The sequence below is a fragment of the Passer montanus genome, unplaced genomic scaffold (genome assembly GCF_014805655.1).
Source record: "Passer montanus isolate IOZ18808 unplaced genomic scaffold, ASM1480565v1 scaffold37, whole genome shotgun sequence".
NCBI lineage: Eukaryota > Metazoa > Chordata > Aves > Passeriformes > Passeridae > Passer > Passer montanus.
Genome location: NW_024368485.1, coordinates 2,948,086 through 2,972,789, shown reverse-complemented (window position 1 = coordinate 2,972,789; position 24,704 = coordinate 2,948,086). Strand labels below are relative to the sequence as shown.

The following is a 24,704-nucleotide window of genomic DNA, read 5'->3' as shown; positions in this document are numbered from 1 at the left end:
CTAACAGCAGTTACCCCAACCTTGCTAGTAACCCTAGATTTATTACCAGCTTTGTTTTCTTTTAGGCTTCCTTTTCACAGCACCCTCTGTATTGTCCTTCACAGGTGAATGGCTGCAGTTCCTCTAAACAAAGTCCTCTCATCCTCCACCTCAGTCAAATCTCTTATATGCCACAGCATTTCCAGCAGTTAATTTACAAGCAGAAAAGCACAGTCTTCATTTGTACAGAACTGTAAAGGGTTTTGATTTTAAAAAACCCAAACCAGCCAACCAACCAAAAAAAAAATCCCCACAACTGGAATTCAAATCACCTCAAGTTTTTTTACTGTGACAAGCCTGTCTTCCATAACTTGCTCAGTTGGAGCCCTTTGAAATCACTCATTGCAGGCTCATGTTGTTAAGGCACAGGAGTAAAGACAAAAATGGGTTATGTGTCAGGTTTGGTTTAGCCTATTAGAAACTTTAAGCAAGAAAATATATTATGGTTGAAGACTGAACAGGACTACTCTGGTACCAACCTGTCTGCTGATCCTTTAGTACACATAATTGTGTCTTTGGGTATAAAATCAACAGCATTCAAGTTTTATTTCTATGTATTTGACTTGCTCACCCTTCCTTTATAATTTCAGCAGCTATTGCTGTCCACTGTGTAATTTCCTCTTGGGCTCTATCTGCTTATGCCAGTGGCAATGGTTACTCCTCACACACAGGGCTTACAGAACGTGTCATTGCAGTGTCCCTCCTCACCATTTATATTTCATAAATCTCTTTTCAGCTCAAAATAGAACTAGTAGCACAATTAGATGCACAATTAAAGTCGTGTAAGATATTTCATTGGTTTAAGTGGGAGTTTGATAGCAAATTCTACTCCTGCCAATCTTCACAATTACTGATACCAAAATTCATACATGCTAAGATGGTTTTCTTCTCATATGTACCTTAGGTAGAAAACTCTGCACCAAAAAGAAGAAAAAAAAATGACTGGAGTATTGCAGAGATACAAAAATAAAGTAAAAACAAACCACAAAAATCCTATGCTGGAATCCAAGCCTCCAAAAGGAGAGATTAAGCAAGTAAGGGGAAGAAAGCATTTATGAACTTACATTTTACAAGCTTATGGCAAGAAAGAGTGAATTTATGCCAAAATTTCTATATGATGTCAGTACAGAAAAGCACTTTTAGAATAAAAGCAGGCTAATACTGTTCCTTTACCTTTTCTAACACAAAGGCCACTTTAAAATTTGGCTATGTACAAACCCATATTCATGATCTTCAATTTTTCACTCATTACACAGTGAAGGGTCCTTCACTTCTTCAAACCATGAGTGCACCACTGAGGATCCAACCTCAAGCACTGTATTTCAGCACAAACTATTTCAAGACAGGCACATTCCACGTTGTTGTTGTGCAATCTGGAAAGCTGCTGTTTTATATTATTTACAGAACTGTACTGAAATATCTTCAACTACAGGGCTACACTGAGGTCACAATTAGAAAACCATACACAGATGACAGCATCTCAATGTATGCTGTAGTATAATAGTGAAAATTAACTCAGGCCATTAAAAAATTTTTATTCTTTTCCATGAAAGATTGGTACTACAATCAATATAACCATTTCATCAGTCAAGTATGTCTGTTATAGGCAGGCACAATATTACAAAACAGGCAAGTACAATGCCTGATTAAGCGAATACAGTCTGAATATCTATTCATCCACTATTTCTGAAAACAGAATTATCAAATATCCACCAGGGAAAAGGATGAACTATTTTAGTTTCTCTTTGGCATACTTATCAGGACAATGAATCAATTACAAAAGTCTTCTATTGCTGCCAGTGCTGTGAAAGGAAAAAGGACTGAGTGGAAGGTTTTACGTCGGAACTCGCCTTTAGGACTTGGGCAACCTGGCTCACGTAGCCAAACTGGTGACAAATGACAGTTCAGCTGCCAATGCTTCACGAGGCAGACAAGGATTACATTGTTTTACACTGCAGGTTTGTTCAAGGTATCAAAAGAGTTACAGTAAAGTTATGCACAGTACATACATGTTACACACAGTTATATAAATACCCATGCTGCGGCTGGACATGAGGAAGTTGCTTTACCAACACGAAAGCTCAGTATCAGACCTGCCACCAGCCACTTGATACACATTGCACTTCCCATCCAGTAATATGTTCATTTCTGTACCTCTCTTAAAAATAGATTTAAAGCAGAAGTGAAGAATAATATCAAATCTTTCCATAAACTTTGTTTTCTTATTTACACTGTAATATTCCATTATACATAAAGACTGCGTAACGATACATTATCTTCATATAGCTTTTTGCAATACATACAGCTTGGAGCTATTAACATCTTGGTTTGGGAACACAGATATGACCTATAAGACTATTCAAAAACAATTTGAGAATTTGAGCCTTAATTTTGCTCTAGTTTGTTTCACTGAAACCATTCTTTGAACAACAAAAAAATCCTCCTTACTGGAGAGGAAAAAACAACTCATGTTTAAATCACCTCTGGATTTCTTTAAACCACTAAGAAACTTAGAAACCATAATAATTTTTTGCATAATTATAAAGCCACTTCAAAGGCCTGTTATTTTTAAATTTAGAATATGAATGACAATTGTGACCGTGTATTTAAATTATTTTTTCTTAACTTTTGGTTATCTTTCAACACAGAAAAACGAAAATGCAATCATTAACTATACATGATCTTTGCACAACTGGGGAGTGTTCCTATTTTATTTGTGGGACAAAATGAACATGCACACAACCCCCATTCACAGAGTGAGAACATAAACTACAGCAGCACTTGTCTCAAGTTGTGGTGCACATGGTTGCAATACGGAGTATAAAACAAAAGCAGAATTTCCAACATCTGTTAAAACACAAAAAAACCCCAACTTATTGTACAAAGAGTCATTCACATTCTCTGCAATGAAGTGAAGAATCAGCTGCTTTCTGGACTCTCCAGCCTGCAAACTCCTCCTTCTATTGCCACGGACTGTCCCGCCACAGCTCCAGGAGGAAGTCTTGAAATGTGAGTCTGTGGAAAAGTCAGGAGAATATTATGGACTGAGAAAAGGCAAAATTATGCAGGACAAAGTAAGCTTGTAAGTATTGGACAGTTAAGCTGTTCCCTCACTGAAGTCTGAGGACAAACTACAAAGCAACTTGAAAAGCAACTGAGATTCTTTTTCTATTTTGTTTGCATTAATGTTTAACACATGAAGAGAAAGACCATGACAGATGCACAGAAAAGGCAAATTGGATGAATCAATGCACTGAAAGTAGAAAGAAATATCCAGAGTGAAGACAAAAGAAAATACTTCTAGCATTTCATGGTTTATAGGTCTATTTCTTAGGGCCATTCAGAAGTCTTTACTACTGCATACGGAAATACACCTTTGAGAAACCTCAGGCAGAATTAAATACTTGAAAAACTAACACTTCAGAGGATAAAGTAACTGCAATGATCAGGGTGCAAATAAGAAACTTCTCTGCATAAAATACCTGCACATCCACCTAAAAAACTCCAAAGACTTCCTGTTTCCAGCTACCAAACAAATCAACCCAAAAACCAACTGTGTTGCTGCCAATAGGCATCTTTTCCACAGAAAATTTTAAAAAACTTTGAGAAGGCACTGGAATATTTCAGCCAGGAAGTGGGTACATTTGTCTGTGTACACAAAACTCCAGTTTGCAACTGAATTGTAACTCAGTGACCCTAAAAATCTGTTAATGACCCTTTATATACTGGGTTATGGTTTATTACTGATGGGCAAAAGCATCTGCTTATGAAAAGATACTTCAACTTACTGTTAAGAGTAATGACTTTTTATCCTCTTTGCACATGTGTTTACACTGTGAAAACTGCTCATGTTCTATTAAATTAGGAACCAGAAATGATTCCTACTATGGTATAAAGCTCAAACATAATGTTGCTGGCATTTAGACACTACAGCTTTCTGTAAGTGCAGCCCACCACACATTTGTTTGTACATATATTAGCCCATTTAAAAGATTTAGTAGTTGCAAAATGCATAACTTGCAATGAGACAATGAGTTGTCACAAAAAGTACAAATGTAAAAGTTCAGTAAGAAAAATTTGCATCAACTGAGCAGAAAGTGATTTGAGACTCTAAACTCAGTTCGTTACATTGAAGAAACATTTTGTGTCTCGAGCAGCTTCTTTTAATTCCTTTCTTGATAAGGGGGGTATCATCCTGCTGCCTGCACTTAGGTGGCCTTCTTTTCAGTTAAATCACAGAATAAGATTAAATTTAAAACATTTCAATGTTTTCATTTTATTGCTAAAACTTTGATCTCTGGCTTTCCTGCTTGATATATGAACATGTTCCTACTTTCAGAACAATTTCAGTTACAATTGTGATTTACCACTCCAAGCAGAAAATAATCTGTTCAAATCTGTTACAGTTTCCCTCAAAATGTAGCTGACAATTTTTCTGTAGATGTCATTTCATAAATTTAAAAAAAAAAATAAAAGGCACAAAATCAAGTGGAAGAAAGGTATTTTTCATTCTATAACTGACAGATCCATGACATGTTCCCAGGTCTGTAAAAATTTCTAAATGAAAAGGATGTCAGTATAAAAGCAGCACTGTTTGATGGGCATGGTAGCAAATTTGTTTCCTCAAAGGAAGAATGCCACTTGTTGCTCAGCAAGGTACTGCAATCAGAGCAAACCAGTAAGACAATCCTAATAAGTTTTTGAGCAAGGGGAGGAAAATGTACAAGAGGGGATAAGCAGGTAGTCACTATCTATTAATACATTAGCAAGTATCTATGATTAAATAGCCAAAACCACATTTCCTATAGAAAACCTCATTTCCTATGTCAGGAGGAACACATTCCCCATACACAAGACCCCAAACCACTGTACACCAGCATGTGAGGATTTCCATTTATGGAAACCACATATAACAAAGCATTTCTTAGAGCCTTTACTTGCATCCTGTTTATTTGCATACTTTCTATGATGGAATAAATACAGATCTGGTTTACACTGACTACTTTTTATTACTTTCACCAATGGCTGCATTGTGTAGAACAAAAATGAGGCAGATCTAAGATGATAATGTTTAAGATGTTACTTAATAAATAATTTGAAAGGGTAACATTGCCATGTCAAGACAACTGTAGAAAACTCCCAAATGAATTCTTACATTTATATCTCACTTGTTCTTAACCATAAGAACAAACTCCAGTAAATAAAAAGAAACATCAAAGAACACTGAATATTTTTAAATGAACCACAGAACTTATTTGTAAATTCCTTACATTTTTATATCCCAACATTGTATTTTACATTAAGTCCAGATTGTATAGTCAATTAGGTTTAGATTCTAGAAACACAAAAATAAAGAACAACACTGGTAAGGTTTTAATTGAACTCCATTAGTCTGTCAGCTTTACAAGTTGAATGAACCCACACCTGGAAGAAATTGTGCCTGGGACCACAAAAAAAAGGAAAATAATTATTTTTCCTGAATAAATCCTCCACTCAACTCCACAGAAGCTTCTCTTTGAAGAAAGTGTATGTCAAAGAATGGTAGATTAAGAATGATGAGTTATCCACATCTTTAGTTTCATATATAGTCATTTTACATCCCAAGAATATTCTGATTTGCTTTGCCTTCCCAGAGAAAAGCAAGGTTGGTGAGGGTCCAGTAGGAGATGAGGTACCAACATCTGGGACACCAGTCAGTCACCACAGATTTTTGCTGCAGCTTAGAAAAGGAACCTCTTGTCCACAGTTCCACAGGAAAAAATGTAAATGCTGGAAGAAATATTTGATCTTTTGCTTCTTACCCCTCTAAAAAGCCCAAAAGAGCTAACCAACCTTTTGATGCCGACTCTTGCTCTGTGTTCTTGACACCCAAACACTCAGTGTTTCCCTCTTTCCCTCCTAACCAAACCAACACCATGGAACTACTGAACCCCCAGCCCCAGTGCTGCAGACACTGGAATGTTGCTCTCTCCCAGTGCTTTTTGATGCACACTGCCAAGTTCCCTACTACTTACAAAACTAATAGCTCTTTCTGGAATACACGGAATACAACTACTACAGGAATAATATATGGTTTCATCTTTTTGACTTATATTACTTCATGTCTCATAGACAAGGATTCTGAAACAACCTTGAGAGCAAGGAATATGAAAAACATTTTCTTTTAAAGAATTAGTCTCCTCCTTCTATTCACATAAAATATCAGTTTGTCACAACAACTTAGAGAATTTTTCTTTCATTAAAAGCATAAATACGATGTAAAATGAATATGTAAAATTTCAGCCAAGAGACAGACAGTGCTGCATGAGAAAGCTGAAATCAATCAAATGCTGCCAAGAGGACAGAGTACAACTACCAGATGGCAGCACATTCAGTTCTTAAGCAAATCTAGGGAGTACTTCATGTGTTTAGCACTCTTATTACACACTCAGGATGTGCTTTAGACAGAATAATTCATAAAACAAACTTTTTCCATTCATTACACTACAGAGATGAAATATAATGAAAGACCAAAGATACCATATCCTTAAGGAAATTACTTTCTACAGCTTTGCTCCCTGAAAAAGAGGCTACCACCAAACTCACATATTCTTTGGAAATTTGGAGCCTTCTAGCTGGGTACACACTTCCACCATCAGAACCATCTGACCACACATTCTGAATTTATTTTCTAAGAAGTAAGAGCCCGTTCTGGCAGCAGCTCTGCTGCTCTGTCTCCTGGTAATCTCTCCCCCACCATGGTTGGTATGTACACCTGTAGCACAGCAGGAGAAGGTGCCCCACTGAACACTGGCAACTGCTGTTATTGGAAAATGTCATGTGCATCTTGTTTGGTGAAACCTTAATAGAGAAATAAAATGGGGAAAAAATAGAGAGGCTCCAGAATATTGTCCTTGTTGGGAAACAACAGAAAGACAGAGTGATGGGGTACTTCTGGTCTCACTGCACTGAAAAGAATGATTTTACATACAGCTTGCTTAGGAAGTTAACAGTTTTCCAAGCTCAAATTAATTTTGTGAGTAACTATACTACTATAAAATATTTCTCTATCTAATTAAATCATACCTGTATCAAGACAGCCTGAAGACACATACCAACCAATCATCTAATCAGCTCAACATCCCAGGGTTTTGTAGAGGTATTCTAAAACCCTCTCATGAATCCTCAAATGTGATTTGTATCACTGTGAATTGCAGGTGCTAAGGTTATTGCATCTATATTTGCAAACCTGCACACACAATTCCATCTTCCCTACTCCATTCTGACAGCCAAATCCAGGGAGAGTTCCAGAACTACTGGCTTTATGCAAGAACCCAACTCAAAAAGTGAACTTAAGTTCTCATATCAGAGCCAGTTAACTTCCATGAAGGTCTACAAACCATACATTTTAACTGGTATCTTAGCACTGCAGCTTATTTCCAACAAACAGAAAAACCTTATTTTTATGAGAGAACTGGATGGTCCACTGTATGCAAGGAGTAGTTTTCAAATGAAAATTTCTACTGATTCCCCAGTCTCCAGACAAGCGTGAAGATTAAAGGAAATAAGTAGAACAGTGACATATATTTCTCCTGTCTCATGAAGTTAAAAGACTGTCTCTGTAGTCTGAAATGAATGACTGAATTCTTTGACTTCATATTTCTGCTCACTAAACAGGCTTAGTAAATTTTTCCACTAATTTTTAAATTAGAATTAGGATTCTTCCAAGATGTGTTTCTTCAACCTATGAGCACTGGAAAACTGCCCTTCTCTTGACAAAGGGCTTTCACAGACCTTTTACTCACAAAGTCAAATACAGAAGCTCATCCTCAGAAAACCAACAACAATCACTACAATCAGTGTTTGTCACTTGTATCACTTCAAACATAGATGGAAGAACTTTTGCTAAATTTTACAACATCAGTAAAGGCAAATAAATCTGATGATGACAGCTTACACCTCCACAGGAAAAATGAACTGGAGATGGTCTCCTTGTCCACCATGCTTATGTTTGCTCCTACTGGGAGATGAAATTAGCAGTCAAAGATAAAAGTTTCTGTTTGGACGTTGCAACCACATTTGGTGTGGACAGCAGTTGCTGCAAACACAGCAATATGCAACACTCCCCACTAATGCTGCACTACATCTTGCAAAGCAACGGGAATTTGGTTCATTTGAGAATGGAAAGAACAGCTTATGTAGCTTTGCATTATTAAAACCTGCCATAACATAAAGCTTAGCAGTTCATGTTATAGTAACTGAATAGCTGCCAAAAAGAGATTTAAACTGGCAACTGAATTGGATTATATTCAATATTGCAACTGGGCTTTTTAAATTTGCTGTCTAAGTCATCCAGCTGTTAGAAGAACTAAAACCTGTAAGTCTGAACTACTACTCAAAAATATTGCAACATTTATAGTAATTGCCAAAGTTTGCAACATTTATAGGGATCATATAGCAGATTTATAAATGGTAAGAAACATTATTAGCTGATAAATTATTTCAAATACTTACACAAAATAAAATACCAAAACTGCATTTTCCTGGTACTGAGACTGGATCTTGCACTGGGAAAAAAAGGACTTTGACTTCAAATACTGTTGAAAACAAAGTGAGCAATTACCTATCTTCAAGCAGAAAAATCAGCCACCAGCAACTACCTTCAATCACCATGACAAGCCACTGGTCAGATTCAGGAAAAAGTAAGTAGCCCAGCCACTTACACTTTCTGCATACAGAATACTGCAGGGCTTGAGTAAACAAATACTCTGCAGACCCTGCCTGAGATAAAAGGCCTCCTGTCTGACTTTGCACAGATATACAACATTAAATCAAGGAAAGGCTGCCTACCCATAGCCAGAACCTTCAAGAGATGTCGTTGGTAAGAGAACTCGCATTGCAGGTATACACTGCACTCTCATTTGAGATGGAAGAATTTATTTTCCTTTAAAGCATCCTCCATTGAGCAAGCAGACATGGAACAAGAAGACATGAAGTCTTTGTAACCAAGAAAAACCAATTAACTTGTGCAATCTAGACATTAACACCCTTCCTTCTCATTCCTCATTTTAATCTAAAATCACATTATAGGTGAATTTCTTCCCACCCCAAATTACATGGCAGAAGGTCTGCAAGCCCTTTGTGCAAACTGACTCTGAAATTGCTCTACTAAATGCTACATAAACTGTTAAGACCTAAAGTATTGCACATCATCCATGACAGTATGGACAGAGCTGCAAGAAGCAACACCTCAGAGCAGAGCTACTTCCCCAGCAGTGACAGCAAAAATACAAAAGATGTCAGAACACAACCCAGTCAGTTCAGGAAAATAGGAAATTGTAACTGAGCCCTGCCAGACTTATGTTAGAATTCAGAGCCCCACTAACAGGGTGGCCTTTTCAGCTGATGCTATGAACAGTTGTTAGATCTATTATGGATCCATAAAAAAACCCAAGCATCTGGAATATTGTTCTGAAGACCAACTAGTATCTCAGAAAGAGAAGAAAATTTGGACTGGAAAAAGAAATAATTGCTTAAATTCATATAAAGTAATTCATGTGTCACCAACACAATATAAAAAAAAACCTCCTTAGTTTATGCAGTTATTTAATCCCCCAGTCCCTCACTCTAGAAGTCAATCTTTGTGGATGCAGCAGTTACTGCTACAAAAGGAGCTGGGTGAATACAGAGGGAATCCACAAACTAATATTTTCTATCTGCTTCTATGTATTCTCACAGCTGCAGCCAGAGACTTCTGCTGCAGCCCAGAATATTCCAACAGCCTCAGGAATGGATAGATAGCATCAGGTACTGTGACAACTTCACCATTACAGAGGTGGTGATACAAGACCTCTGCTTCAAGAGATCTTGGAAATCCCATTCATCTTCCAAAGAACAGGGCTGATGTTGAAACAACCTGTCACAGTATTGCCTCCGGAAGGTTTGGCTCCAGCAGCTCCAGAACCAGAGTGTGTCTGCCCCTTAAGCTCAGGATAACTGAGGCTCCCAAGCACCAGCCTGGGTTAGGTGCAGCACCAGCTGGTGCACGGTAGTTCAAGTACAGGAAAGAGCCAAAATGCCAAGATGAAAAGATTGTGTCCTTCCACATCCAATTTGTGACAAACACCGGCACCAAGTGATTTTGAAGCTGCTTGTGTTAAGAAGGATGACAAGAAAAAAGGAAAAGCACAGTTGAACCAGCTAAGATCTGCCTTGATTTGTTTGTGGCCTAAGAATCTGAGGAAAACCACTGGGACATCCACTGTGCAGGTGCTGGAGATGACACTTCCAGAGTTAGGAGCAGTGGAGGAGCTGAAATAGTTCCAGCATCCAGAAAGGGCTGATAGGACACACAAACAGAAGTGACTGTGTCAGCAATAAGGTGTGAACTTAGTTCATCTGGCAAGGCTATGCAGGATTCTTAAAGCAACATTCAACTCAACATTTTAATCCAACAATAAATGGTGACTTTTCCAGGCAACTTTTTACAAAAAAGACTGGACACCTTTCCAGAAAGTATGCTTCAAATCAAACTATGGTTTGACATATTAGTGCACAGCTCTTGCAGGCTCAGCCATTTGGTCCTGGTGAGCTAACACTCAGAATCTGATTGAAGGTGAGTGGCCAGCTGCAGAACCCAGTCTTGCCTAAACTGGGAGCAAACAAACCCCTGGTGCAAGGGTATTTCCAAACCAGTGCTTGGAGAGCTCATGCTGCTAGAAGCCAGAAGCACCAGCAGGTCATGGTGTACAAACCACTTCAAGTCTCTGATTCCACTTTCCTGTCCCACTCCTCTTTTAAGGAGCTGCTGACAGATTGCTGGCTGTCTCTATGTCTTGAGCACACTAGTGTCTGCAGGTGAGCTGCACCTACCCTGTGTTTGCTTTGTAAGAAAGAAAGACAGACATCCTGTACCTCCACAGTTTCCCCCTGGTGTTTAGAAGCACCATTTGCTAGTTCCTATTATGAATTGCATTAACCTCCCATGCCCAAAGAATCTACTAAGATAGTAAAGCAGGCTCCTTTTCTCTTTAGTATCTACCCCTTTATATGACTCTAATATTAGTCTAGTAAAAAACTGAACCAGTTCAAAATCAGGCACTGTGACAACCCTTCAGTTTAAGAACAAAACTCAAGTCCTAGATTGATGAAAGAAATAAAACCTGAAGGTCTTTACCACCCTAGAAAAACAGGAAAGCAAATGTTTCCTTACAAGCTGCTGCCTAATCATTTTGCTATGGTCCTCATAAACAAGTGATATTTTATACTTTTATGAACTCTTATCCCATTATTCCTTCATGGCAAGCACTCAAAATTAACTGTAGCAAAACAGTCACTCTATTAAAGAACAGAGATTTTTTTTTTTCACTTGCAATACATTGTGTTCTATTTCAAGCCCAGTTTTCCATCTATAACTTAGTCCTAGTTGTAGCAGAACAAAATTCCAGCTTTTATGACAGAAGACTTTTTTTGATCAATAGAAGTCAGCAGCAAAAGCGTTTGTGGTTTTTCTCTGGAAAGCATTTGTGGCCACAGACTCAAAGAAGGAAGAAAGGGAGGGGGATTAACTCTTCAGTGAAGGTCAAAAACATAATTTAAAAGTGATCCAAGAAGAGCAGCTGTGTCTGTCAGCACAATCAGGATTACCAGCTGGAGAATTTACCAGCAGTATGAAAACAATGCACACCAGATGTCAAATGTTGCAACTGCGAGTAGGAAAGCAACTCTGGGCATGGCACTGTCATGTTAATACTCATTACCAGACAGATTTCATATTTAGCATTTATTTATTAATTAGACACTACCAGGAAGAAACAATAACATTTTGAGCTTCACAGTGCAAGTCATAGGCAGGTGGGCACACTGGAAACATTTCACATCCTTTATTCTCAGTTATTCTTTCACTGCAAACACAAGACAACAATTTTAAAGCTAACTAACAAATATTAGAACATCTGTGGCTGAACTTGCTTTGGTTCCACTCAGTTCAATCTGAGCTTTTAACTTCAGTTTGGACTTTTTTTCAACCAAATCTGAAACAAATATTAAGAAAAGAAGTAAAACCACACTCTCGTCCACGTATAGCTATCTGGAAAGAATTGTGCCTAAGTTATTTAAAAGTGAAGCAAATACTTCACTTACACCTCTGCTAGCAGTTCCTTCATCAGCTGCTTGTTATCTTCCTTGTCTTTCTGGGGCATTTTTGTCTTCTTTTTCTTGCACATTTTAGATCTTGAAGATGAACTCATCCATTCCAGTGCTTGAAACAGTGTTATACCAGTTTTGCTGTATAAAATATCTGATGTTGATTTTCTTCTTTTGTATATTCTTGTATTACCTTGGTCACAACCCCCCTTGCATTAATGTCTACAAAAGCCATTCACAGTCTCTGCTTGCAGATTCTCCCATGTTCATTCCTGTTCTCCAAACATATCTCCTAAATGCTCCAGTTGCTACACAACAGTTCCCTCCTTTTTCTCCCTTCCATGCCATTTTCCTAAAGAATAGATGGCTCATCTACTTAATCACTACTCCTTGATCATGATGTGACAGAATTCTCCAGTTTTCACTGTTAAATTCAAATTTAACATAATATTTATCTCATTAAAAATCAATTATAAGGCCTCAAGAAACTGAAAATATGGATGGTAATACTAGAATTATTTATCACAGAGGGTATTCCAGGAACTTGTTTGAAGTTTGTTTTATATCTTCCTTGATGGTGCAATTGCTTTATTCAAAGGAAGACATGCCCACAGAAAAATATGGTACCAGCATAACTGAATCAAGATGAATAAAGCTATTCAAATACAGATACTGTCAGCAGAGGGAATGGACATGTATTCATGGCACCTTATCCTGACAGGGAACATATGTTAGTATAGGGTTGTTAACTGCTGCAATTAAAAAAAGACATTAGAAATGCCTAATCAATTGACACATTTAACTGTTTAGCAGCCATTACTTCTTCTGTTCTCTTAGAGAAAGAAAGTTTTTTATGTATTTCATTGTCATTAATTCCAATTCTCCTTAGCTTCTGCAGCCATCCAACTGTATTACAGCCTATTCCTCATGGCTTACCTTAGCTTTGCCATCCTGTGCAGACATGTATCCAACACACATGCTCTCTGTTGTATGGCTCCACAGAAATTCCACTATAAAGGAAAATGCATGAAGTTACTAAAAGGCCTTGGTTTAAAATACAAGATGCAATTTAACAAGACTGTGTCTTGAGGAACAAATACAGCAAGGATAAAAAACAAAGACCAAAAACTACTTACCAGAGCAATTAAATCTCAAAAAAAACAGCTATCAAACCAACAAGATTTTCCTGAGTATTTGCAGTCACACACTGCAGAGCAGTGTTACTTCAATGATATGGAGCCTCCAAGATGAGAAATACATGAACTCCAGCTGCAGTTAAAAACTGGACCAACCTCTAAATCAGTGGCCTGTTCCACCCATCAGTAAAAGCTGGCAGAACTTGAATTTGCCCACCTTGAACCCAGACAAAAGCACCCTGCACCAGCATAAAGCCAGATGGACTACTATGAACAGATGAAGGGGGATTTGTGGCTTAGATGCCCAAGCAGGACCCAGGCAAACATGCAGAAATAGTCAAGTCTGCAATATGGGAATTGAAGATATAGATCAGGCAGGAAAGACATCTGAGATATAGATCAGGCAGGAAAGACATCTGGTAAAGCAAAATTATCCTGCAGAAAAAGGAGAGGTGTGTGATGGAAACAGAGTAACATGCACAATAAGAAAGATTTCTGGCAAAATTAGAGGAAGTTCTGGATTCAAAAGTATGCTGAAATACAACAGCAGATGCAAACACTCCCTTTTTTTTGTGGAGAGTGTAAGGAGCACTAAAGGTGAGAGAGGAAAGAAAGATGAAGAAGAAACCCCTAGCAAAGCACTCCCAGGTCTGATTACCTGGACTTCCAGCACCAGATATACAACACCAACTCTCTGGTGCTGCACTCACAGCTAATTCAGGATATTTGTGCTAGAGACCAACTGTCATGCTTGCAGTGATAATGATTGAGAAAACTAATTGCTGCTCACAAGTATTGTTAATGCCGGTTAATCCAGTAAGGTGCTGTCCTGAAATCTGAAAGTGCTCTGATTTATCAACTGTTAACAGGCTGTTCCAGTAGTCTTTAATTGCCTGATACATATGCAGGTATCTTTATGTACACAAACACACTCCTACTCAGCTGCAACAAACAATTCAGACAAAGAGCACATTATTCATATCTTCAGCTCTCTGTCAGTGGAGCTTTATAAATTGCCACACTTTTTTCTTCCGGCTCTCTGTCATCGTCATTTTTCTTTGTATTCATAAAGGTCATAATTTGGAAGGGGGGAAAGGAAAAAAAAATAGCTGATCAGAATTTAAGGCATTTGCAATATGGGAATTGAAGATATAGATCAGGCAGGAAAGACATCTGAGATATAGATCAGGCAGGAAAGACATCTGGTAAAGCAAAATTATCCTGCAGAAAAAGGAGAGGTGTGTGCAATATGGGAATTGAAGATATAGATCAGTCAGGAAAGACATCTGGTAAAACAAAATTATCCTGCAGAAAAAGGAAAGGTGTGTGATGGAAACAGAGTAACATGCACAATAAGAAAGATTTCTGGCAAAATTAGAGGAAGTTCTGGATTCAAAAGTATGCTGAAATACAACAGCAGATGCAAACACTCCCTTTTTTTTGTGGAGAGTGTAAGGAGCACTAAAGGTGAGAGAGGAAAGAAAGATGAAGAAGAAACCCCTAGCAAAGCACTCCCAGGTCTGATTACCTGGACTTCCAGCACCAGATATACAACACCAACTCTCTGGTACTGCACTCACAGCTAATTCAGGATATTTGTGCTAGAGACCAACTGTCATGCTTGCAGTGATAATGATTGAGAAAACTAATTGCTGCTCACAAGTATTGTTAATGCCGGTTAATCCAGTAAGGTGCTGTCCTGAAATCTGAAAGTGCTCTGATTTATCAACTGTTAACAGGCTGTTCCAGTAGTCTTTAATTGCCTGATACATATGCAGGTATCTTTATGTACACAAACACACTCCTACTCAGCTGCAACAAACAATTCAGACAAAGAGCACATTATTCATATCTTCAGCTCTCTGTCAGTGGAGCTTGATAAATTGCCACACTTTTTTCTTCCGGCTCTCTGTCATCGTCATTTTTCTTTGTATTCATAAAGGTCATAATTTGGAAGGGGGGAAAGGAAAAAAAAATAGCTGATCAGAATTTAAGGCATTTCACAGAATTCTGTAAAAGGCTTTAAAAATGCACTGAGGCACAAATTCTTTCTCTGGATTATGGGAGGTGTCTTACATTAATTACACAAGATGCCTTGAACAGACACTTCCACATATTTCTTTTCAGAGTGACTTTCACATACTGCAAAAAAATCATCATTAAATGGGTTTACAACCTTTACTCATTCCTGTTCCCCACATTCCTTTAACGTGGCTGATGAAGGTCACAGCCTGCTGAGCACACTTATCCTTTGAACCACATCTCCTTGCATAGCAATTAAACCAGAGCAGGAGATCAAATGTTAGATGATCCCAGCAAGACATGAAGGTTCTGACAGATATGCAGATATCATCATAAAAGAAAAATGAACTTCATCGAGGTGTGTGCTCTGCTCCCGCATAACAGATTTGTGACTGATACCACCAAAGGTGAATCAAAAGCTTTCACAGAGTGAAACATATCCAGCACAATCAGTGTGTGTTGCAGGGGTCCAACCTCTCTGTGGCACCCCAAAGGCTCCACTGCCAGTGAAAGCATTCTTGAAAGGCAAATTTAATCTCATCTTTCAATTTTGAGTAGCTGAGAAACAGTTCAGAACAAATACCCTCAAAGTATTATACCTTTGCCTTTGAAAACTACTGAAAGTAGCCTGTACTAGCACAAAACTTAATTATTGTTAGACATTATAGGTAGTGAACCATACTGAAAATTCTAAATTACATGTGAAATATCCTCAGATAACTATATTTTCAACCATTTAATAAGTCACTTTCTTGCCATTTTTTTCAATATTAAAAATAAATAAATAAAGATGATCCCTGTAACAAATACATGAGAGTCCTTTATTCTATGCATGAAGTTTTTCAGTATTAACCAACTTATTTTCAGTTCAAACAACACAAATACTACATATGTTTAATATGTTTAATTGTGTATTATCTCTGCATTCATTATAAGGTATGGAATTTCCATGGTACAGAAAAAGTACTGTGTTACAATTAATCTCCATTCTTTCAGTGGAAAGAAAACCAAGACTCAATGGACAAATAGTCTTTACTTATGTTGTACAATATATAGGGATTTTATAAATTAATTTTTGAGGAAAAAATGCCACATCTTCATTAATAGAACATGTTCTCTTACATGAATGACAAGCATTAAATGAATAGAAAAAATTCTCTCCCTTCCAAATCTTGGGAATTTGAAGGTTACGTTGATCTTGTCTCTTCTTACTTAATCAGACTTGTATTTTCATTTTCTTAACTCTTTTTTTAAGGAGAGAATTTATGTTGCGGGATGCTGTTGCACTAGATAATGTCACAATTGGGTAAATAATAATAAAACAGAGTATTACACAAAGAAAAAACACTTCAACTCTGGTAAAGACAGGTCAATGTGACCCAATAAAAACACACATAGCTGCACATCTAAGGAGCACCACAGGAAAGGAGATGGCACAAGTGCCATCCTGAAGTAATTCATATGCCCCCAATCCCAAATTCCTTCCCTCAGAGAGGCCTTATTGTCTCAGGGTTGTATTTCCACCCTGTTCTGCTCACAGTCTACAGCCTTCAGTTCCCATCTGTTTCTCCCACACAAACCACGGGACAGTTTTCCATAATACACTTTTCTGCCATAAAGCAGCAAGAGAGGGGTTGTGTTTCCAGGACAGAAACAAGGATGAAGGGATGCAAAGCCGTTTTAGAACCAGACAGCTACAGGTAGAGGCAAAGTCCAGATGATTTCAGTATGAGCAGCAGAAAGTCCTGTTTGGTACAAATGCAAATAGTAAATGGGACTTATCTAAACCAATTCTCCTGGCCATTACCAAAAATAAACAACCATAAACAACTTTCCTTACAGATTTTCATAAATTCACACATATTCTTCTGCAAAAAGGAGGAATAAAAAAATGCTTTTTTAGAAAGTATTTTTCACAAATAAGCTAATGAGAAGCAGTAAACAGCTACATGCACTACTCCCAGCTATAAATTAAATTTTTCCTATGAGGAACACATCTCACCTCACCACAAGCAACTATTGTATCCATGCTATAGGTGTAGAAGGATCCCACACAATCCTCTGAATGACAATCCTGCTTAGAAATAATGAGTCAGAAAGAATGCTCTTTTCTGGCGTTTTTTAACATTAGCCTTGTTTGTTCCCTATTTCACTTTCTAGATTTTTATTATTTCAATGTCAATTCCTTTTTGTTTTCTCTGTGGCTTTCAAACATGCACAGAGATTTCACTTCGCCCTTCATTTTAAATTAAAATGAGTAAGAATTCCTTACCTAGTAAAGTTGGCTTTTCCTGTGAGGATTCTTGCTCTGCTGAACACCTGCAGGAGCGGAGAACAATCACACCTCCGAGAACACCATCTTCATTGGCTAGGAAAGGTGAACCTGGCCAAAATCATTGGGGAGAATTACTTGCAATAGGAACAGTTTCTTGGGCTTTTTTTTTAAATTAGACTTTCTGCCTTTTCCCTTTAATCTTGTCACTAAGGGTTGAAAAGATTGACAGATTCAACAGTGCTTTTACAAAAGCATCAATTCTCTTTTTCCTAGTGTTTCAGAAGAATAATTTTCTGGAACATTAATCTACTAATTCACCAGCAATCAAGAGCTACATGGAATAAAACAAAAACATTAAAAATACATTTGCACGTGCAAAACTCAAATGTAATTTGGATGGATCAAGGAAAATATAATAATGAAAAATGGAGTATCAAGTTGAAAAAAAGTTGTGACTCGATATTTAGCTCTTTCTGTTTTATAGAATTATATAAAGGCATATCTAAAAAATCAAGAAAATTTAGGTCATTTTTACAGTTTATTAATCTTTGCTGATTTAAAGGCCTATGTACAGAGGCATTATCAAACTGCTATACTGTCTGCCTTGCTGTTTGATGAACATTAACAGAAAAGCTCAAGCACATCCTTTTTACAGTGGATCCTCTGTTGTTAATTTACAACATAGGATATAAAAGTCTTCTATAAGAAGCTGGAAAAGCTTTAAAGATAGCTGAACCAAGCCTAAGTATTTTTTCTCTGGTTTGCAATTTGAAATAAGATTCCTATTGCTTTAAATGTGGAAACAATGGTATAATTTACATACAATTTTAAATGTCTTGAGCCACAAAATTAATCACGTTTGTGCACTTAGGCCCATAGACATCCTAGTTTCACATCTGCATTATACTGTCATTTAAAATTGAACATACAATTGCAACAGCAATTTAATGTAATTCTTTTCAATTCTTTCTTTTAAATAAATTAGTGCACAGACACTGTAATTTGCCAGCCACTAGAACTTTAGAGCAGATCTATTCATTAGCCTCCTTTAACTTGCCCACAGCTATTTGTATGATTAAAATTACTCCTTTAATGCAAATAACAACAAGACAGCCCAATAAAAAACAACTTTGAGCATTACCATAAGGAAAACTAAAAGCTTTATTGTGTTTTCTCTAAACATTAGAGCAGCCACCTTGAAAAATGATACAAGGTGGCCACTGCAACAGAAGCCCACATTGCAGGAAAATAATAAATGCAGTATGTTTAATAAACAGTAGTATCTTATTTGATCTAATGCAAACAGATCATTATCTTTAAAGTGCCACTTGCTTTGTAAAAGAACTCTTACTAGTTACACCTAGTAATACATCTCCTATATTACTCACTGACTGTGACCAAGTCTCTGTGAAACAAGAATCCAGCCCATGATAAAGTAGTAGATAAAACAGGAAAATATGTTTGGTTAAAATAGAAACACAAGACTTGGAAAGTTGTGAAGAATTTTACCACCCAAGTCAAAATCAGGCACTTCAAAGGCAATGCCTCTACCTGAACTTGGTCTGCAGACCTAATCTTACACTAAACTGCACAAATTATTTAGGCTCTAAGGCATGGTGAAAAGTCTAAGCTCTCTAAGTTGTGGCAAAAAGTCATTACAAAAAGACCGAAAAAGCTCTGGTTTCTTCTTAATAAGCAGTTTCTCCTTCCCTTTCAAGGGCTGTGAAAGATTTTTCCAAGGTTCTAGTGAAAAATATTAATTATCTCTTTAATTAGAATGGCTAAAAATGTTCTACTTCATCAGAACACATCCAGCTAACAGTGTTCACAGCAGACAGCATTTTCGAGGCCACAGTAAAACACTGGGACTGTATAAGTGCACATAATACCAGACAGCAACTACTGATTACAGTTTATAGAGTTGGTTCCACTGAAGTCTGGTTCTAGAAATGCTTCCATTAGTTTAATCACTTATTTTAGGGATTTTGTTTCTCCCACACTCTGAAAAAAAAAATAGATGAAAGGGAAGTCTGTAAATAAGCTAATTACATATTTCATCATTTTCCCAGTATTTTTCTCAACTATGCCATCATGACTGATCAAACTGTCAGCAATCTGAGTAACTTGTATATGGTCTTTTGAAATTTCACAAGGCTTAGCAGTATATTTCTTTCCATGCAGAGACTCTGCAGCAGAACATGTAACACTGCATTTTCATCAAAAAACTTCCACTTCTACAGGGATTTCTTTGCAATAACAAAATATTCATTTTCAGCGAAACACAGAATAAAAAAACCCCAATCACTCAAAGCAAGTGGTTTTTTTGAAAAAGGGTTTAAATAAGTAATTTAAAATTTGAGCGTCAAGCACGTAAGACTAAGTCTTCAGCTTACAACTTCATCCAAAAAGATGCTCATCCTCTACATGGACAACTGAGAGCCCCAATTCTGTCAGCATAAATAGCATTTATTTATTGACATTAAACATGGTGTCCATTATACTGCCCCAAGTACGTACACAATTGTTTTCTGAACAAATTACTTCCTTCAATGATTATGCACCATGGAAGCTTTATTACCAGTCCACAAAAACTCAAAGGCTTTGAAGACCACTCAAAAGCTGGAAAACTGACTGTATTAATTCAGCCTTTGCTGAAGTACACTGCCACCCTACTGCAACTGGAAAACTCCAGAAGAGGGTTAACTTAACAGCACCTGATAAAAATGTGATAAAAGTCTTAACTTCAGCATCCATAAAAAATAATAGAGGGGCAAGACACTGACTTCTTTAAGAATGACACTGGTTGGGGCCTTGGACTAAGAAGAAATGTTGGTTATGCCATATGAAACCAGGTCACACAGCACTAACTTTGTAACAGTACTACTGGTGTGAGATGAATAAAATTACTTAAAGTGACTTTTAGCAGGTAATTTGAATGAAGTATTGAACCAAATGTCTTTAAAAAATTGTGTCACACAAACAAAGCAAGGATTATGTAGGAGACATTATATCTCCTACACACAAAAACATAGCCTTGCTTGCCCTTTTGATCTTCTACATCACTTCATCATCAGCTGGAGAATGAGCATCATTCTGGAATAGTGGGAGAAGTCTGGAAAAGAACATACCCCTTGTTTCCATCTCCAAACACAAGCAGCAAATGAAGACACAGTCACTTGCACTACCCTGCAAAGATTCAGGATCTTCCCACCCATGCCACTTCCAAGGGCCACCCTGCTTCCCTGTTTCTGCTGAAGGCTGCCATTCCCAGAAACATCAGAAGGAAATGTGTGACTCCACCCTCACCCATCCCAGATGCCTTCAGCAGCAAGTTCAGCTAAATCATCTCAGTGCAAAATCAGCAACAATACAGTGCATGTCTCCAATTCACTGCCTAAATTGTGGAGAATAAACCTCTAAGAAACGTCAAAAATGAGTTGCCTCCAATAATAATATTACAGTATACATTACAGTAAATTTAGGCTGTTTCTCTGCTCTTAAAAATCAGACTCTAAGCCAAATTAAATACATGCTGAAAAACATATTGTTTAAAAGTTACTTATTTTGCTGTTAAAGCAATTTTTCAAAAATATTAAAAGAGGGATTCAAATATAATACCTTTTTTAAACAAGGGTCTTTCTAGATATCTGGCCCTACTGATGATGATTACAATTATGCTAAAGAGTGTATTTTAACAAACTAGAGAGTGCAAATGAGTAGGTCTACAGTAAGCAAAACTCCAGATAGCTGAATGCTATGCATCCATCACTGAATCTGAAAAATAATGGTACAAAAGCAGTATTATACTTTATTTCTAAAGAGAATCCATGTACCATACACATGAATTAATTTGATTGTTCTCAAAACACTGTGAATTCAAAGGTTAGGAACATATTTCATTAATTTAGTTCTAAAACTCATTTTGCTACAGCCAATCCATTGAGAAAAAGAATAACAGAGCAGACTTTTGTAAAAAATAACAATATAGGTAATGACTTTTTTCAATATACAATGTAATTAGTGTTTCAAGAGGAGGAGAAAAAGTGGAACTAAAATACTGACATGTATATTAAAGGCAGAATGGTTTCTCATTAGAAGTAAAAAGTGATCTGGCTCCCAGTTCCTACACCATTTTTGCTCTCGCTGTTCTTTTCAGAGAGACAGGTTTTCCTGTACAAATTCAAAATTTAGTTAAAATAAAAACAAAATATGGCTACTACCCAAAAATATTGTTTTCCACTGCAATAAAACAGAATTGCTGGACAAATCTTTGATGTAATATCTTGCTAATGACAAAATTACAAAAACCTGGGGCTTTAAATATAATTTTAAGTCTCATGAAGCTCAGTGTTCCTTTCCCAGTTACACTGGCATACCACTGAGGAATGTGGGATGAAAAATCCAAAGTAAAACTCCAACTGCATCATTAACTAATAATGTTACCACTGACTGGCCACAGCAGAGAGAAGGGGTAGGACAAAACCAAACAAACCCCATATTTCATTAGTTTTGGTCAAATCCTTACCTTCCCTAGTCACAAAACTACATTTTACAAAACACATTTCTCTCCTTCAAAGCTCAACTACTCTGTTATTGCTAGGTGACATACAGAAAGCATCACTACATTTTTATTTATGTACTTTGTATGTTATTAATCTGTAGCAATGGTCTCTCAAAAACAAGCAAGCAGGTCATCACAGCTACTCCACATTCCCTGGTCCCATGAAGTTCTGCAAGAGCAGCCAGAGCTGAATACCATGATCCAGGTTCAGCTGCTGATCAGGGACATACTGAGAGTTCTGCAAGTGTTAAAGCAAATAATGGCCTCAACATTCAGCCTTGCTCTGGAGGAGGAGAGTTACAAGTGAAGAACACTTTTCCTTTGGCATCTTTTGGAAATTAAAGCTCTCCTGTGATGAAGGTTGTTTCTTCCAAATCATGGGAATGAAGTTGTTCACTTCTGATCCTGTGCTTTTTGTCCCTCATTTGTAGTTACTGCACAGAAACATTCCAGCACAGATTCAACACAAAGCTGTAAATGAAGTGTTTTATTTACACTTACCCAGCTGAAGGATGAACCAGCTGCTCATCAGATGTTCCACATTCATACTGCTCCATAGCAGAGAAACCATTACCAGCTTCATTGTTTACATCAGCTTTCAAAGGCTTAGAACTTGGGTCTAAACACTGACTGCGGTGTGGTGTAACCAATAAAGTGCTTCAGCATCCCCCAGTTTTAACAGAGGGCAGTTAAACAATTCTAAACCTTCTTGTGCACCGTGTAGTGAAACTCTGACCTTTGCAGGTCAACAGTGTACAGATCACCTCGGCCACTGGACTGTCAGCTTGTGTACAGAGCATGGTGGAAGTGAAGCTGTTGGCCAGTCTGCTTCTGCTATGTATCCCACTAAACTCCAAATATAATAAGCACTAAATGAGCCTGCTTTTCATTTCATGCACCATTATTTGCTGAATGTTTAAGCACAAGCTGTCTCAAGTCAGAGGTCTTTGTATTTCACGATACATTAAGTTACAACATCTATATTGAATTTTTAAAGAAGCTGCAAGAGAAAACACCTCCACTTCAAAACTTTACAGGTAAGATTTTAAGAAATGAAATAACTGAGGATACCACAGACAAATAAAATCCCAAAGCTTTTGACATGCAGATGCACAGGGAGGACATATACAAATCCCTGTGGAACATCACCACGTTGTGTTTATGAAACTTCAGGATCACTTCATTCTCTTCTGAAATCTTTCTCTCTGTGTCATGGAGAAGCATAATAATGCTTCTATAGATTGTTTCCTCTGCTAGAAAACCACAAAGGATACTACAAAGCTTAGAGTGATACAGCACCAAAAGAAACTCTAATGTACTATAAAGTAACTATAACACTGAGCAATGCCAGTCACAGTCTTGTTACTGTTGAAGTATGAGGCTTTTTCCTCCCCAGCAAGCATAACCAGTAATCAGTAAATTCATTTTCTGTGATTCCTAGAGGTCCAAAATCCTGCTCAGAAGAGAGGATTTTGATACTAAATTTCTAGAAGAGAAAGTGTCAGCATTATTCTTCTGCTATTACCTTGCTGCAGACTTCACTCAACTGAAGCGCAATTTAAAAATGCAAGACTACAGAAACTCATCTCCACTAAGGAAAGAACAAATATCAGATTCCAACTATGTCTTTCAGCTCATTATTTTCTAATACTTCATAAGAAGTTCTAAAGTACCATTGGTAATGCTGCCATTGTTAAGAGCCCAGATTTCCTGCCAATGAGATGACACAAATATTTACTCTAAGTCTACATTAGAGTCTACAAACACAAACTTGGCTGCATTTGAAAGGAATGATGAGTAACAAAATCCTCCCTTCTTCTGTCTGGAAGGTACTTGTGTTTACAGAACACCATTCTTCAACTGTGAACCAAACCTTCTGTACTCTCTAACCAAAGATATGGCGCCCATTCCATTTACAAAAAGTCTATATTTAATTTCTCTCACCTCTGATTCAACCATCAGTTGTACATTCTCCACAGTAAGCTGGCTCTGAGAAAGGATGAGAGAAGCACATCTGACATGAGTTTGCTCATCACCTGCTGTTTAAACAGCACTCAATGTCTAAGCCAGGCATTCCCTAGCTGGAAGGATTCCCAGGACTCTGCAGAGACTCAGAGAATCCTGTAAACAGGAAGCACCAATCTGATGGCAACTGCCAAAATCAGCTGTTCATTCCTCTGATACAAGTAACACACATTTTGACTTCTGATAAAACATTCTAGCTCAGCTTTGTTAAAGGCTGGTTTTTTCCCAATGCCTTGGTCCATTTTAATTATGGTAACAGTTTGACAAGACCACAAAGCAAGGCTCTAAGGGAGGCAAGGGAAGCATCCATGCCACCAGCAAGGATGGTTACCCCATTTTATTACCCCATTTTATCCTGATGTTTCACAGTAAGGAATTCTGCACCATACCACACATCCTGTGCTATGAACTAGCACATCACTTATGAAAAGTCACAGCAAAAAAACCTATTTAGTATAAACCCAACATTTTAAAGTGTAATGCATGTTTTTAACTGTTGCACTGTATTTGCCACATGTAACTT

General features: G+C 37.4%; 1 protein-coding gene across 3 annotated transcripts in view; it reads right to left on the bottom strand.

Moving 5' to 3' along the window:
- Window positions 1-1,554: 1,554 nt before the first annotated feature.
- Window positions 1,555-24,704, bottom strand: part of TASP1 (taspase 1) — a 79,136-nt gene continuing 55,986 nt past the window's right edge. For all 3 annotated transcript variants that reach the window (XM_039717150.1, XM_039717152.1, XM_039717151.1), the window contains exons 12-14: window positions 17,593-17,703; window positions 13,099-13,172; window positions 1,555-3,054 (exon numbers count right to left, since the gene is read on the bottom strand). In XM_039717150.1, coding sequence (XP_039573084.1) covers window positions 2,959-3,054; window positions 13,099-13,172; window positions 17,593-17,703 — 281 coding nt within the window. In that variant the 3' untranslated portion in view covers window positions 1,555-2,958. The remainder of the gene's footprint in view (window positions 3,055-13,098; window positions 13,173-17,592; window positions 17,704-24,704) is intronic.